The 15,523-nt window shown below is 52.4% G+C and overlaps 1 protein-coding gene across 3 annotated transcripts; it reads right to left on the bottom strand.

Moving 5' to 3' along the window:
* Nucleotides 1–38: 38 nt before the first annotated feature.
* On the bottom strand, nt 39–8,038 carry LOC117072075 (sphingomyelin phosphodiesterase 4-like). 3 transcript variants are annotated; one of them, XM_033191967.1, is made up of 9 exons: nt 5,873–8,037; nt 5,205–5,295; nt 4,641–4,741; nt 3,711–3,874; nt 2,901–3,106; nt 2,306–2,539; nt 1,923–2,054; nt 1,647–1,775; nt 39–1,492 (listed from the first exon to the last, which is right to left on the bottom strand). In XM_033191967.1, exons 3-9 carry the CDS (start codon nt 4,730–4,732, stop codon nt 1,166–1,168), a joined length of 1,284 nt encoding a protein of 427 aa, XP_033047858.1. In that variant the 5' UTR covers nt 4,733–4,741; nt 5,205–5,295; nt 5,873–8,037; the 3' UTR covers nt 39–1,165. The 3 variants fall into 3 exon arrangements, with proteins under 3 accessions (XP_033047858.1, XP_033047859.1, XP_033047860.1); XM_033191969.1 differs by having other exon boundaries at nt 1,291–1,492; nt 1,585–1,775; nt 5,873–8,038; XM_033191968.1 differs by lacking the exons at nt 4,641–4,741; nt 5,873–8,037.
* Nucleotides 8,039–15,523: the final 7,485 nt, after the last annotated feature.

Genomic DNA, 15,523 nt, shown 5'->3' on the forward strand with positions numbered 1-15,523 from the left:
GTGAACCTCCTGGAGACTGAGCCCAGGTGCCAGAAGACTCAGAAGCAAGAACAGGTTTATTCAGATCCATGGTCGAGTTACAAGCTTGATTTTTGGTCACAGGCCCTAAAATGCCATTATTCTGTTTACATCAAAATACAAAGCCCAACATTTACAATTTGAAAAACATTAAAGCAAACCCCTAAACCCCCACACCAAAAACAAAGGCTTGGTTTGGAAATCGCCACTGAGATGCTGTTGTCCCTGGTGTGTCATCTGTGGGGTGAAGGAAGGTGAAGACCCCGTGCTGGTTTCTGTCAGAGAATCTGCAGTTGTCGTCCATTTTGAATACTTAAGTACCATCAAACAGTTGCCATGTCTTTGAGCACTTGATGTTAGTGAAGCGACAATGCTTCTGACCATCTTTGGCTGCAGAGCAGAAACTGGCAGAATCCGACCCCATGGACCCAGCAGTGTCTGCAACACCTGAGGACCAGCACCCATCTGTGACAAGGCACAGGGGTCCATGATGTTGGCCAATGCTCTGGGCGATGTGCTTGATGGCTTGGGGTCTGCGGTGAAGCACCTGGGCTCTGGGCGGGTCTTAGGCTCCTGAAACATGGAATTCTACGGCCCCGTCTTGGAAGAGCTGGGAGAACATGAAGAATGCCCCTCACAGTGAAGAATCAGAGGACAGCCACTCTCAATAGTTTTCTCACGACTCTAGAAACTTTGATTCTTCCCTGGAGTGGAGGCTGAGCCAACGTCCTGGTCCCACACAGGGAGAGGAGGTGCCACAACCTACTCTGCCCACCTCAAGGCCAGCCAGTAGGGAGGCCAGGCCTGGCGGCTGTTGGCAGGCTGGCTCCCAAGCTTAGTGCGGCAGAGTACCCAAATGGGCGCTGGAAAAAGGCCCCGAGAGCTGGCTGGGCCATGAGTCCTTGGCGGAGGGAGGGAGGGGCCGGCGCTGAGCTCTGCGCCGTCACAGAGCGTGGTTGTGGAGCCCTGGTAGCCACTCCTTTGCTGGGCCCCGCCTGCCTTCCCTTCTTGGTTGCGTTTCCTCCAGATGCCTCTGCGGCTGCAAGAACCCTGCTCCAGAAGCCCGAGGATGACCGTGTTCCCTCCTGGAGGGGCTTCCCAGGAGGTGGCAAATCCCCCCAGCCTGCTCTGAAGGCAGCTGACACCCTCAGGGTTGGTGCAGCTTCCCCCGCTCGGTCAGCAGGGTCATGGCAGAGGCGTAGAGGACGTAGCCCAGGGTGAGCAGCAGTGTGCATGGGAGGGGCCCGACGCAGAACAGAGAGGCCATGAAGGTCAGCAGCAGCGAGACCAGCGTCCGGTGACTGCCCAGGAAGCGCAGGCTGAGCCTGGGGCCACGGGTGTGGCCGGCCACCTGCCTCCGCACCACGGGGCTCAGCAGGTGCCTGCTAGCCAGCCCGGGTTCTGTGAGGTGGTAGCGACAGAAGCTGCCGAGGAAGTCGTCCCGGGAACACAGAGCCGCCATCTGTCCTGCAAACTGAAGCACAGAGGCATGGGGGTGTGGGGTGGTGGCACCACAGGCCTCAGGACAGCAGTGCCCCACCCCCACCAGCCACCCCGGGACTGCACCCGGGGCAGGAGCATCCAGAACCCTCTCTGAAGAGGCCAGGCCGGTCTTCCTGCCCACTCACTCTGCGGTTGATGGCAGACGACAGCCTGAAGAGCGTGCGGACCAAGCTGGCAATCTCATAGCTGCGGATGGGCTGTAGCTCTGGGTCCCCCTGGTACTCAATTTCAAACCTTCGCAGCCCATTGATGATCTAGAAAGCCAGGCCATAGGGACGGGTGAGAAAACACAGCCCCACATACAACTCAGAGGAGCCTGATGGCCTCTGCTCACGAGGGAGGAGGGAGGTAGGGATGGGTCAGGGCCCAGCCCATGCTCCTCTGAGACACGGGCCTCTCACCTGGTACCGCCCCAGGGGCGTGAGGATGAGTCCGTCCTCACCCACAATGCAGTCGGGGAGCTGCTTTTTTCCATTCTCATCCTGGGTGGTGCCCAAGGCGAGCGTGAACTGCCTGAGCTGTGCTTCGCTGAGCTGCCAGAGAGAAGTGCCTCTGCCCTCAGCGTCAAGATGAAGGGAGGGGACCAGTCTTCACCCCACCAGCCTACAACAGCGCCAACAAGGGGACCCAGATATGACGCTCGAGGTGTGGGCCTGCCTCCCACAACACTGGGTCCGTATGTGTGGGGCCTGGGACTGGTACGTGGCTGAGCACAGGCTGGGTGGAGTGGATCTTTCGGGGAAGGGGACCCTGATGGCCGTGGGGCAGGTCCCATAGGTCGTACCCGGAATATCTGGCGCAGGTACTCCAGGGCCTTCTCTAGATATTCATCTGTCTTCCGGACGCTGTCTTGCCCCATCTCGTCCAGGTCGTTGGCTGGGTAGGAGCCGTTGGTGTCCATGGAGCTAAAGCCCAGCCATGAGAGGAAGGAGTGGCCAGCCGGGCTCTCCGCACACTGGTCTGAGATGGACTTGGCTGTGTGTTTGGCCTGTGTGATGAGCTGAGCGAGGCGTAGGACCTGCAAGGGAGGTGCGGGCAGGTCACCAGGTCACCAGCAGGACAGGCCTGTGCTGCCACCCAGGCAGGCTGGCCGGGGGCCCCAAGAGCAATGCACAGCCAGACTGCTGAGCGTCGGGAGGAGCAGCTTCCGCCAGAGGACTTTTAAAGACTAAAGGATGATCATCTAAATTTGAAATTTCCCAACAAACACTGCCTTCGTTATCAGGAAAAAATGAGACTTTACTAAAACGGGGGAAGGAGATACGGCGATAAATCAACACCCAGCCTCCCTCCTTCCTGCCGGATCACAGCACTTCCCCGGCTCTGCTCAGCCACATGGCTCCAGGGGCCCTGAGGACAGGCACCGCCGGCCCACTCACCAGGGTGCGGGCTTCGGGCCCAAACATCGGGGTGTACTTGCAGTCCTGGCCCTCCAGGCTGTAGACGTGGTTCTTCACCTTGAAGGAGGCATCAGTGACTGCGGGTGGCCAGGGTGACAGGAAGCTCCCAGTGAAGGTGGGGGCCATGAAGAGTCGGTGCTGGCGGTGGGGGATGACCAGCTCTGGCTCCAGGAAAAGCTGCTCACCTAGAAGGCAGGAGATGGTCGAACCTGGCACCCACTTCCTGGGGGCAGAGTACCCGACTTAGAATTCTGAGGTGCCTCCGAGGTGTCTGGGGAGCCATGACCCAGGGGTGTCCTCCTGAGGCCCTGCCTGGCAGCATCTCCCACACAGTAGGTGGCTGAGGAGGGCAGGTGGGGGAGCTGGTGGCTCACAGACCCCCAACAGTGTCTGCAGGAGGTAAACAACAGCAGGAGGAACAGAAACCAACGCCCGACCCAGCCAGGATGAATGCACGGCGGAGTCCAGGCTCACCTCCTCAAGCGGCCACCACGAGTCACCAGGGAGAAACGGCGGGGCCACAGGGCCGCAGCTTGGACCGTGCAGTCCCCCTCTGTGGGCACACCTGCCATCCTCCCCGCCAGTGCCTGGTGGCTGCAGGGCAGGCAGGATCCAGCCGGTTTCAGACTTCACCATACAGATGTGTCCCAGGAGTCTCCACAGCCCCCTCTGCTAGGGCCCACTCTGGGCGTGTGGGTCCCTCTTAAAGACCGGTCGCCTCCAGCTAAGGGCCTGGCCCTGGTCTGGCTTGGTCGACGTTTACCCGGCTGGCCCAGGCTGACGACTTACCTTTCTGAATCATCTCAGCCAGGTTGGGCTGGGCAAAGACTTTGGCCACTCGGAACACCATGAGCGCATGCTTGGGGCTGACCAGGTCTGTGCGGAGTGCGCGGTTCAGGAAGCCCACAAACAACTTGGTGTACATCAGCAGGTTCTCCTGGACAAAGGGCGCCCTGGGGACCGAGGTGGCAGGTCAGGGCCAGTCTTCCAACTGGAGGCGGGGGCTGTGCTGGTCCATGTCCCTAATGCCCTTGCTCACCCTTGGGCTTTCAGACTCTCCCTGGCCAAGGTGACAAGCTGTCCCAGATGACAACTCAGGGGCCATGGGCAGGCAGGGAGGGCAGGACAGAGGCAGGTAAGACCCAGGCCCTCTGAGGACACCACATCCTTAGCAAGGCTGAGTCCCCTTTCCAAGTGAACGGAGGCCACCATGGCAGAGGCTGGCCCAAAGCCTGAGGGGGCTGAGGGAGGATCCCCCAGAGGGTCCAAAGGGGAAGGCCGTGGGTGAGGGGAGGGGTCAGTGGCCATGTGAGGTGCCACAGAAGCCTGGGGGTCTGCTGTAAGAATCAAGCAGGGGATGAGGGGAAGGCGGCCTCCCTCATTCCCTGCTTGATCACCACTGCTCTGCTCTGTGCTGATGAGCGTCAAGGGATAGTTTGGGGATGGCTGAACACTCATCTGGGACAGAAGGGAGAGGGGACAGGGCAGGATGGGTCACCCACCGCTTCCATGAGAAACCAATTCTAGGGCCTGGCAAAGTTCAGTCTAGGAAGGGCTGGTCTGTGCTCCACTCGGCAGGGGCTGGGAGAGGACTGCAGGCGGCCATGGGGGCCAGGGCCAGGCTGACCCCAGCACAGGCCTCTGGCCTGGCCTCCACCCACTGGAGCAATATCCACCTGGGGGAGCCCGTGCATGTCTGTGAGAGGGGCTGAGGCTCACCATTTCTCTGACACACACCGGGGCTGGGAGTCGCTGCCCAGAGCCTGCTTGTCAGGCGCATACCGCCATGGCTGCAGGTAGCTCAGCCACATCTCTAGGACCTGTGGGGGAGGTGTGTGCTGAGGGCTCAGTGGCTGGGGGCCAAATCCTCTGGTGGCCTGGAGCCCAGGTCCCAGGCGGCAGCTGGGTGGGACTGGCTCTTCCCACGTCACCCAGAGGGCTCAGGAGAGACGTACACAGCTCTGTGAGGTTTGGCTCTCTTGCTGGCCCCCCAGAAGCCAGGGTCATAGGTGGCCTTTTCCCAGCCCAGGGGGCACAGTGCTCCCTGGTCAGGCAAGGGTAGGAGCCTGCCCTGCAGCAGACAGGTGGGACAGGGCAGGGCTTTCCTGAGGGTTGGATTTGGAAACAAACAGAAAGAACAATGTGGCCCTCCAAGACCCCCTCCTCGCCAAGGCCTCTGTGAAAACACTTGCTCTCCTCCTTCATCTGCCCCAGAGGACCTCCCACCTCAGGGCACACAGAGGACACAGGCACAGGCACATGTGTGACGGGGCCAACACTCACAGCTCTGAACGATGCGTCCAGGGGCCAGTGGCCAAAGCAATGCTGCAGGAATAGGTAGAGTTTCTGCTGGACGAACCTCGGGACAGCGGCCCTGCACGGGATTGGGAAGGTCACCTGCTGCTTGCCCAGTAAGGAGGCCCTGCTCCCAGGTGAGCCCGCGGCTCCCATCAGTGAGGGTCAGCTCTGCCGGGGGAGAGCACTGGGCACCTCCGGGAGGTTCAGCCCCATTCTTCAGAGGAAGAAACCAAGGTTCAGAGAGTTTAGGGAACATCCCAAGGACACACAGCACGCAGGCGGCCAAGTCAGTGCCACTCCTGCACACACCTCACCTCAGTCCCATATAAACAGCCCACTCTGCTGGCCCTAATGGGCCTGGCAGTCAGGGCTGCCCCAGCTTTTCTCCTGACAGGGTTGAAGAAGATGAGATGCAAGAGATGGAAGCACAATGGGGCCTCTCTGGCCAGTCTGGAGAGAGAGGCTCTGGGAGCCAACTGGGTGGGGAGAGAGGGCACCTGCCTAGGCCTGGAGAGGCCTCACGTGCGCTGTGAGCAGAAGGGGACTCCCCTCACCCTGCCCTCCATGCCCTGAGGAGAGGCTGCTGTGGGCGACACCTTAGGAGGGGAAAGCGGGGGAGACAGCAGTGGTGGGAAGCCGCAAGGGACATCTACCGTTTGAACTCCTCCAGGGGACTGGTGGTGTGGGAGTGGGTGGAGGGCGAAGCCTGCTCTGGCTTCAGGCTGTTGGCAAAGGCGTGCAGGTGCTTCAGCAGCAGGCGCACCACCAACACATGCTCCTCAGTAGGCGTGAACGACTCCTAGGTGGAGAAGGAGGGGTGAGGGCCTGGGAAGGAGCATGGCACCCACAGCGCTAGGCCTCCAGGTCTGACCACATCCCGCCCTGAGCCGGTTGCTCTGCTTCCCCGCACGAGCCAGGAGGCACGAGCCAGGCCGGGAGTGGGGCCACTCCCTGGGGCACCACTGTGCCTGGCACCCAGTGGACGTGCCTTACACTGCTTGGTCTGAACTCTGACCAGCTTGTGGTAGGGAAGTGCTTGGCCCAGCGCCCACAGCCCACCCTGGGGAGGCCTCACTAAGACAGACACATCTGCAGAGGCCCCCCCAGCCCTGCTTCTGCACTGCTCCAAGCCCACAGTGGGTGGCACAGGCTGTGCCCTTGGGCACTAGTGCCTGTCTTGATCCTCAGGGCAGAAGAGAGCCAGCATCACCCCCAAGCTCTGGATCCAGGGTCTCCCACCAGCCTCCCAAGTGTGTGCAGAAAGCACATGGAACCCAGGTGTGGTGCCTCAGACCTGTAATTCCAGCACTTTGGGAGGCGGAGGCGGAAAGATCGCTAAGAAGTTAGAGATTAGCCTAGATGACACAGGGAGACCCGGTCTCTACGAAAAATTTTAAAAAGCCAGCTGGGTGTGGTGGTGCACACCTATAGTCCTAACGACTCAGGTGGCTAGGGTGGGAGGATCACTTGAGCCCAGGGGTTTGAGGCTGCAGTGAGCTAGGATCGTGCCACTACACTCCAGCCTGGGTGACAGAGTAAGACCTTGTTCAAAAATAACCCCATGGCTTCACTTTCCTCCCCAAATCCTTCCACCTGCTCATCCTGGACACAGCCAGATGAGAACTCAGCCCAGCAGAAGCCCCGGGCGTCACTTCCTCTGTTGCCCAGGGACCTGTGGTCAGGAAAACCCCAAGACAAAAGCAGTCAGGGATATTAGGTGAAAATTTTTTTTTTTTCCTGAAACAAGGTCTCCCTCTGTCGCCCAGGCTGGAGCACAGCGGCACTATCTCGGCTCACTGAAACTTCCGCATCCAGGTTCAAGCGAATCTCCTGACTCAGCCCCCCGAGTAGCTGGGACTACAAGTGTGTGCCACCGTGCCCAGCTAATTTTTACTTTTAGTAGAGATGGGATTTCACCATGTTGGCCAGACCTCAGGTCTCCCAAAGTGCTGGGATTACAGGCATGAGCCACTGTGCCCAGCCTAGGCCAAACTTTGATTTGTAACATACAAGCAGGATCCTGGAGATCTAGCTGGAGAGGAAAGCCTCTTTGGTGGCCATGGGCTTCCCTCCGGTTGCTTAGCATTGGGAGGGCAGGTGGGAGCATCAAGAGTTGATGAGGGCAGGGGAGTTAGGGTGCTGAGGGCAGGGCCCTGAGACTGAGAGGACATGCTCGCCTCTCCACGCTTGTCCCCCAGCCCTTTGGGCCTTCATACATCTGTGTTGCTGAGGCTGGTGCAGGGCCCAGCCTCTGGGTATATCCTGGGATGCTGCAGACCCCGCACGGGCCACTGCCCATATCGCTGCCCACTCAAGTCTCCCTGTTAGAAAACTGTCCCCACAGGTCCAGGTGACACGCCCCAGAGATCAGTGGCTGAGTCTGAAGATGGAGCTACAGGGTGGGAGGCATTTTCTTCTTCTTTTGAGACAGGGTCTCACTCTGTCACCCATGCTGGAGTGTAGTGTCGTGATCTCAGCTCACTGTAGCCTCTGCCTCCAGGGCTCAAGGGATCCTCCCACCTCAGCCTCCCGGGTAGCTGGGAACACAGGCACACACCACCACACCAGGCTAATTTTTGTATTTCTTTGTAGAGACAGGGGTCTCGCCATGTAGCCCAGGCTGGTCTCAAACTCCTGAGTTCAAGCAATGCACCTGCCTCAACCTCCCAAAGTGCTGGGATTACAAGCGTGAGCCATCGCGGCTGGCTATTTTCTTCTATCTATCTGTATCGTTAAGTCTTTGGGCAATGAATCTGCATTGTTTTGGAAGAAAGGGCCGGGTGTGGTGACTCACGCCTATAATCCCAACACTTTGGGAGGCCAACGCAGGCGGATTACTTGAGGTCAGGAGTTTGAGACCAGCCTGGCCAATACGGTAAAACTATGTCTCTACTAAAAATACAAAAATTAGCCGGGTGGGTGGCACGTGCCTGTAATCCCAGCTACTCAAGAGGCTGAGGCAGGAGAAACACTTGAATCTGGGAGGTGGAGATTGCGGTGAGCCGAGACCATGCCACTGCACTCCAGCCTGGGCAACAGAGTGAGACTCCGTCTCAAAAAGAAAAAAAAGAAAAGACGGAAGGAGAAAAGTATGAGACATAATACCTGTACCTATACTGCCCAACTAAAAGGGCACCAGTGGGGTGGGAAGTTAGACCAGGGTCTTTCTCCTCCTCCAATCTCAGCCCAGGCCCGCCCTCCCTCCAACCTTGGCCTAGGATCCTGAGCCCTAACATCCTCCCTGTGGCTCAGGGGAGGGGACAACCTCCACATGGGAACTGGAAAACTGCCTTCCCCTCCTGGTGCACTTGCCCCACCTCACCTGGTCCTTCCGAAGGGTCGGAGGGTCCACTGTCCGTCCCTGCCCCCAGCAGTCACCTGGAACCCTCTCAGGCTATTTTCCCACAAGTGTGCTGAGCCAAACTCCTCCCTCAGCTCAGCACCCCTCCTGGGCCATGTTCCCACATGGAGTCCCTGGCCACAGTCACACCTGCTTGCTTCTTAAGGATGTGTTCCCCAAAGACCCACATTTCCCACTGGGCTGAGACTCACAGCACCTCAGCTCACCCCACCCAGGTCTCCCTGGTCACCCCTCCCACCATGGGGTTTACCAGATGCTTTCTGAACACTGTCCTCTCTCCCTGGCCCAAGCCCTCTCAGGTCCCTCCTCTCCTCTGGAGTGGCTCCTGCAGTAGGAGGTGCCCCTGTGTGCTGTGGCCACCATCCCAGCCCAACAGGCTCAGGGGTCAACATGTTTTCTCGTCTTGTGCTCTAATTCCTGAAGTAGGTGGACAGCTTGAGCCCGGGAGTTCGAGATCAGCCTGGGCAACATGGGGAAACCCCATGTCTATGAAAAACTACAAAAAATTAGCCAGACTTTGCGGTGCATGCCTGTATTCCCAGCTACCCAGGAGGCTGAGGTGGGAGGATCTGAGCCCAGAAGGTCGAGGCATCAGTGAGATGTGGTTACATCACTGCACTACAGCCTGGGCAACAGAGTGAGACTCCATCTCAGAAGATGGTCCCTCCCAGGATCAACCATTTGTCTACAAGGAGTAAGGAGACTTCTACATCTTGGCAGTACTTGAAGATGGTAGGAAATTATCACATCACATTCTGTTACAGTTTGGGGGCTACTTCAAAAGAAATTTCTTAATGCAATACTTTCACAAGAAAAGATAATGTGCTACCAGTGCTATCATTATATGAGTGAGAGAAGGGGAGTGATTAATGTGCTACAGACTCTTCTCACTAGCATCTAAGGACATGGAACCTGTGCAGCACACCCTTCCCTCTCCCAGCCACATGGAATCAGTCCTTCACCATGTCCTTATTGACTTCACAAATTATCCATATGCATTGTGGTTACATTAGAAAGTATAGATAAGAAAAGATACTTTACTAATCTCGTAACTCATATAATTTCAAGTGTCTTACAGGGTCAAGTGTTCTTCCAGTTATAATTGCTGCATAACAAACCACCCCAATCTCAGTGCCATACAATTGTATTACAATTGCAACATTTGTATTCCCAGATTTTACAGGTCAGGAGTTTAGTCTGGACACAGGGCAGACTGCTTGTATATCTGCTATGCCACATCTGGGGCATTTGCTTGGAAGACTGAAAGTTTAGATGTGACAGCAGCTGGGAGCAGGAATCACCTGTGTGCATCTTCATTCACATGCCTGGTAGTTGATGCTGATTATTGGCTGGGACCCCAGATGGACTACTGATCAAACTGCCTCTGCACAGCCTCTGCACATGGGTTATTCTGTCCTCCTCACAGCGTGTCTAGCAGATGGGTTCTAAGAACAAACGTCCTAAGTAGGCAAGGCAGAAGTGCAAGGCATTCTTACCATCTAGCTTGGAAGGCACCATGGCATTACTTTCATTCTGCTCTGTTGGTCAAAATAGTCACAAAATTCTGCCCAGCATGACACTACAGGTTTTTCTTTGGGGGCTCAGAATAAAAACACAGAATAGCCTCTGCCTGTTTATCTCTTATTTTTTGGAGGAGTTTTGTGTTACATACAAACAAAAATTTAGAGATATTGTCCTATTTCCCAGCTACTGAAGTCAACTGCGAAGAAGAGGCATTTACATCCCTCTATAGCAGTACCAAGAAGACAGGTATTCTTGACTAAATAAGCAAGGCAAAACTACTCTTTCCAGACTTTGATTTGGGAGTTAGCAGATAGAAAATCAGGCAAACGTTCTTCTGTTGGTGTTACCTACAAAGCAACAAGTTTGAGAACTCTGTGTTCCAACTTGGGAGCTAGTCAGTCTCCCAGATGTGGGGATATTAGGAGAGCAAGCTTGTGAAGAAGGCCAAGGAAACAGAAAGGACAGCCCTTAGGATACACTTTACCGAAGATATATCACTCAGACAAGATGCCCAGAAAGTTCAGGATTAACAGAGGTCTGGAGTCTTGTAACTCACTTCCTATGGAAGTTTATTGTTCACAACAAACTTCACAATTGTTGTGTCACTGTTGTTCACAACGGTAACCAAGCAGCCTCAATTCTCCAATCCTGCAGAGGGCTAAAAACACCTATTACTCCCTGGAGCTTAATAGAGATGAAATCTTAGGATACAACTGCAGTATACGTGCTTAGGATGACCAGGAAGATGGTTATAATTGTTATGCCCTAGTTTAGGTGAAAACTACATGTAAGATATTGTGAGGTCCTTGAGTGGTTAGATGACTAAGGTATTAGTCACCCTGGAAGAAAATCTGGATCGATTACATGTCAGATGAATTAGATGCATTAAAATAAAAAGAGAAGCCAGAAAGTTGTCCTAGCAACCTAGCAAATCAGTCCATCCTTGCTTAGCACAGCTCCAATATTACACAGATTTCAGTTACCACAGTTTAGTCCAATGACACCAGTCCCCCAACAACACAGTTCTGATATCAGTTGCTATGGTCTATTAACTATGAATAATTGCATAAAGGAGAAACTCCACTGCTAGACCTTCAACCCATAAATTGCCACGTATATACCAGAGGCACATTATGATCAGTGACCAATCATGTCACTTCTTTCAATTGGTGATTGGTCACCACACTTTTTTTTTTTTCTTTTTTTTGAGACAGAGTCTTGTGTCTCACTCTATCACCAGGCTGGAGTGCAGTGGCGCGATCTCGGCTCACTGCAACCTCCGCCTCCCAGGTTCAAGTGATTATCCTGCCTTAGCCTCCCGAGTAGCTAGGACTGCAGGCGGGCACCACCACACCCAGCTAATTTTTGTATTTTTAGTAGAGACAGAGTTTCACCGCGTTGGTCAGGATGGTCTCGACCTCTTCACCTCGTGATCCACCCACCTCGGCCTCCCCAAGTGCTGGGATTACAGGTGTGAGCCACCGTGCTCAGCCCCACATCTTTTATTCAATTCACACACTGGCAGCAAACCATGTAGCTGTGTTTTTTCCTTTTCTTCCAGTGATAAACCTGCATAACATTTCCAAAAATGGTTAATCAAGAGAGAAAATTGGCCAACAGTGAAGTGTCACAAAGATGAAAATACAGCAAATAAACAAAACTACAGAACTCTGAATGCTAGTTAATTTTATGCATCCACTTGGCTAAGCTGAGGGATGTCCAGACAGCTGGTAAAACATTATTTCTGGTGTGTCTGTGAGGGTGTTTGCAGAAGACATTACCACGTAAACAAGTAGACTGAGTAAAGATCAGATCACCCTCGCCAATGTGGGCAGGCATCATCTGACAGAACAAGAAGGTGGAGGAAGGGCAAATTTGCTCTGTTGGAGCTGGGACATCCATCTTCTCCAGCACTTGGACATTGGCACTGTGGTTCTCCAGCCTTTGGACTTGGACTTTGGACTGAATTATTCCACTGGTTTTCTTGGTTCTCCAGATGGTGGAACTTCTCAGCTTCTGTAATTGTGTAAGCCAATTTCCATAGTAAAATAAATCTTCATATATACATAATTGAAATCTTTATATATCTTATAAATCTTCACATTTGTAAGATAAAATAAATCTTTATGTTTCTCTGTGTGTGTGTGTACTGTTTTCTGGAGAACACTGACTAATACACTCTGAAAGTGAAATTCAAGTTGAGTGTAAATGGAGTTATGGAAGAAATAGCTGTTGGTGGGAATACTGCCACTGTTTGAGACATTCCAAAGGAACTTAGGGAAGGCAGACTTAACAACATAAATGATGAAATAGATGTGTTCATTCATTTAAGGATAAAGATGCCCCAGGAAATTGACACTGGCAAAATGAAACAAACAAAACTCACATTAAAGGAATCCTCAGAGGTATTTCGTGACATTGAAAGCACAAAGGCTAGGCGGGCGCGGTGGCTCACGCCTGTAATCCCAGCACTTTGGGAGGCTGAGGCAGGCAGATCACGAGGTCAGGAGATCAAGAATATCCTTGCAAACACGGTGAAACCCCGTCTCTACTAAAAATACAGAAAAATTAGCCAGGCTTGGTGGCGGGCACCTGTAGTCCCAGCTACTTGAGGCTGAGGCAGGAGAATGGCGTGAACCCGGTAGGTGGAGCTTGCAGTGAGCTGAGATCGCGCCACTGCACTCCAGCCTGGGCGACAGAGCAAGACTCCATCTCAGAAGATAAACAAATAAATAAAATAAAAAAATAAAGCACAAAGAATAAATAGTTGGAAGCTCATTCAAACTTAGAAAGGAGAGTGACAGTTTGTCAAGGTGTAGCTCACTCTGCACTGTAAGTACTAGAAGAGGAGGGCCAGCATCATTCAAACTATACTCCGATAAGATTTTTACAAAGAAATAAAATATTGATTCATATTTCTGATGTTTTCAATTACAGTATACGAAATATTAGTTTAGTATTTTTGAAAATGTTCCTGTACCTTTATAACCTACAACAGTTTGTAATGTTTTGACAAAATATTTTTATAAGTCACAGAACAGTTGGAACTTTCCCCTTTGATGCACGAGATCATGTTCCACTTTCTGTTTGCACAGTCAATTCTGTGGTCCCTCATTAGCAGGCAAAGCAGGGCCTCCCTATATATCTGTTCTAGGAAGTGGCTGTGGGAAGGGAAATGAAATGGTATACATGGAGTGAAGCAAAACTGCAAGGACCACAATTGAGCGGCTGGGAAGAACAAGGCTGGAGATGGTGGTCATTGTGCCTAGCAGAGAGAAAGGTACAAAAGGTCTGAATCTTAGATTGCGCTGGTTTACGCACGATCGTTTAAAGATTTTAAAAACAGGTTAATCCTCACAAAGGAACAGTATAATTACTTAAGAAAAATCAGGCCGGGTGCAGTGGCTCAAGCCTGTAATCCCAGCACTTTGGGAGGCCGAAACGGGCAGATCACGAGGTCAGGAGATCGAGACTACCCTGGCTAACATGGTGAAACCCCGTCTCTACTAAAAAAATACAAAAAACTAGCCGGGTGAGGTGGCGGGCGTCTGTAGTCCCAGCTACTCCGGAGGCTGAGCCAGGAGAATGGCGTAAACCCGGGAGGCGGAGCTTGCAGTGAGCTGAGATCCTGCCACTGCACTCTAGCCTGGGCGACAGAGCGAGACTCTGTCTCAAAAAAAGAGAAAAATCAGATGTGTGAAATATGAGATGTGATGGTGCACCAAGATTTGATAATTGGTGATATGATCAAGGAGAGAAGCACACAGACCACTGTGGGTCTATCTCAAAGGACACTTCTTAGTCTCATGCCATCTCGTATGCCAGTTACTCGTGATCTTTTAAGGACAGGTTAATCCTCACTGAGAATTTGCCTCTGATGACAAATGTCTTCTTTAGGAGATATTAGTTCAGTGATGTTATTTCAGCATTCAGGCCAACAAAGGCAGTCAGAAGAGGAACACATGCCAAGTGTCCTAGAGGTCAGAAAAAAAGAAGAACTCGCTCTACAGGAAGAATTATGAATGATAGACTGCAGCAGAGCGAGAAAATGGTGCCCAGCAGGAGAGAATTGGGATAGATTCCTGCTCTCTTAGAGCTCCAACGATGAAGTCTGTTGTTCCGTGGTTTGAGGAACACTCATCATTCGCCTTAGCTGGTTAACATAATTTATTAAGTCGAATCAAGTACAAAAGGAAAAAGTTCTTTATAACAGGCCAGATTCCATGAGTGAAAATTGCTTGGAGTCAAACAGGGAGAAAATATGCCTCAGTGTTAAAGACTTTCCAGAGACTTCTTCCCTTCCACTTTCCACCCCTCCTGAAATCACTCGCCAAAGAACTGCTTTGCTGGACACTAAAGTGGCCACAAATGTGTTCATAAGAACACATTAGAATATAAAATTAATCATTGTCTCTTTTAGTTAACTTTTTTGGAGTGTGTGTGCAGGGTTAAAGGACAGATGCTATCAAGATGATAGACATCAGCCAGGTATGGTGGCTCACATCTGTAATCTCAGCACTTTGGGAGGCCGAGGCGGATGGATCACCTGACGTTGGGAGTTTGAGACCAACCTGAACAACAAGGAGAAACCCCGTCTCTACTAAAAATACAGTATTAGCTGGGTGTGGTGGCACATGCCTGTAATCCCAGCTACTCCAGAGGCTGAGGCAGAATTGCTTGAACCTAGGAGGCAGAAGTTGTAGTGAGCCAAGATCGCGTCATTGCACTCCAGCCTGGGCAACAAGAGCAAAACACCATCTCAAAAAAAAAAAAAAAGAAAAAAAGAAAAGAAAAGATGATAAACATCACTGAAAAGTTTGGAAGTTTCTATGACCAAGAGCTTTCCAAACAGCTGTAATTATCTGAAGGTCAATGAACTAAAAATGTCCATATATCGGCTTTAGGCAAAAAGGTCATTAATGCTTTAGGGGACTTTAAGTCTGGAAGAGGCTAACCTGACTCTCAGCTTCTGCAGTTCTCTAGCTGATCACCCTGAGATCCTCTTCAACTGCCAGGCTCCTGGAAGGTCAGAGTCAAGTCAGTGACTGACTCCCTGACTAGCCACGCAGAGCCTAAAGTTACACCCTAGCTGGATTGGCAAGGTCTTCTATGACTTATGTAGCCCCATCCGTGGATGAGGTCGCCACCCACCCAATCCCCCTCAAAAGATCAGTCTTCTATACTAGCTATGAAAAAAGAGAGGCAATGACAGTATTTTATTCCACCAGTGTTTGAAAAAAGTCTGCAACTTCTATGCAGGTATCCTAAAGCACCTAGGATTGCAGGCATGGATAGAAAGTCCTTCAATCACAACAGAATTCCTGTTTTGCTCTTTACAAAAGGAGAGAGAACAGGCTGATGGATCCTATGGGTGCTTTAGACTCACACATTATCCATGAAGTGGAGACTGTCCTCTAAT

This window comes from Trachypithecus francoisi, unplaced genomic scaffold (genome assembly GCF_009764315.1).
Source record: "Trachypithecus francoisi isolate TF-2019V2 unplaced genomic scaffold, Tfra_2.0 Lachesis_group4, whole genome shotgun sequence".
Classification (NCBI taxonomy): Eukaryota; Metazoa; Chordata; class Mammalia; order Primates; family Cercopithecidae; genus Trachypithecus; species Trachypithecus francoisi.

Excerpts from the sequence above, each read along its gene's own strand:
- LOC117072075 (XM_033191967.1), bottom strand. The coding sequence starts at position 4,732 with ATGTGGCTGAGCTACCTGCAGCCATGGCGGTATGCGCCTGACAAGCAG. Across the intron at positions 2,540-2,900 it reads GGCCCGAAGCCCGCACCCTG|GTCCTACGCCTCGCTCAGCT; the intron begins GTGAGTGGGCCG and ends CCTCCCTTGCAG. Across the intron at positions 1,493-1,646 it reads CGTCTGCCATCAACCGCAGA|TTTGCAGGACAGATGGCGGC; the intron begins GTGAGTGGGCAG and ends TCTGTGCTTCAG.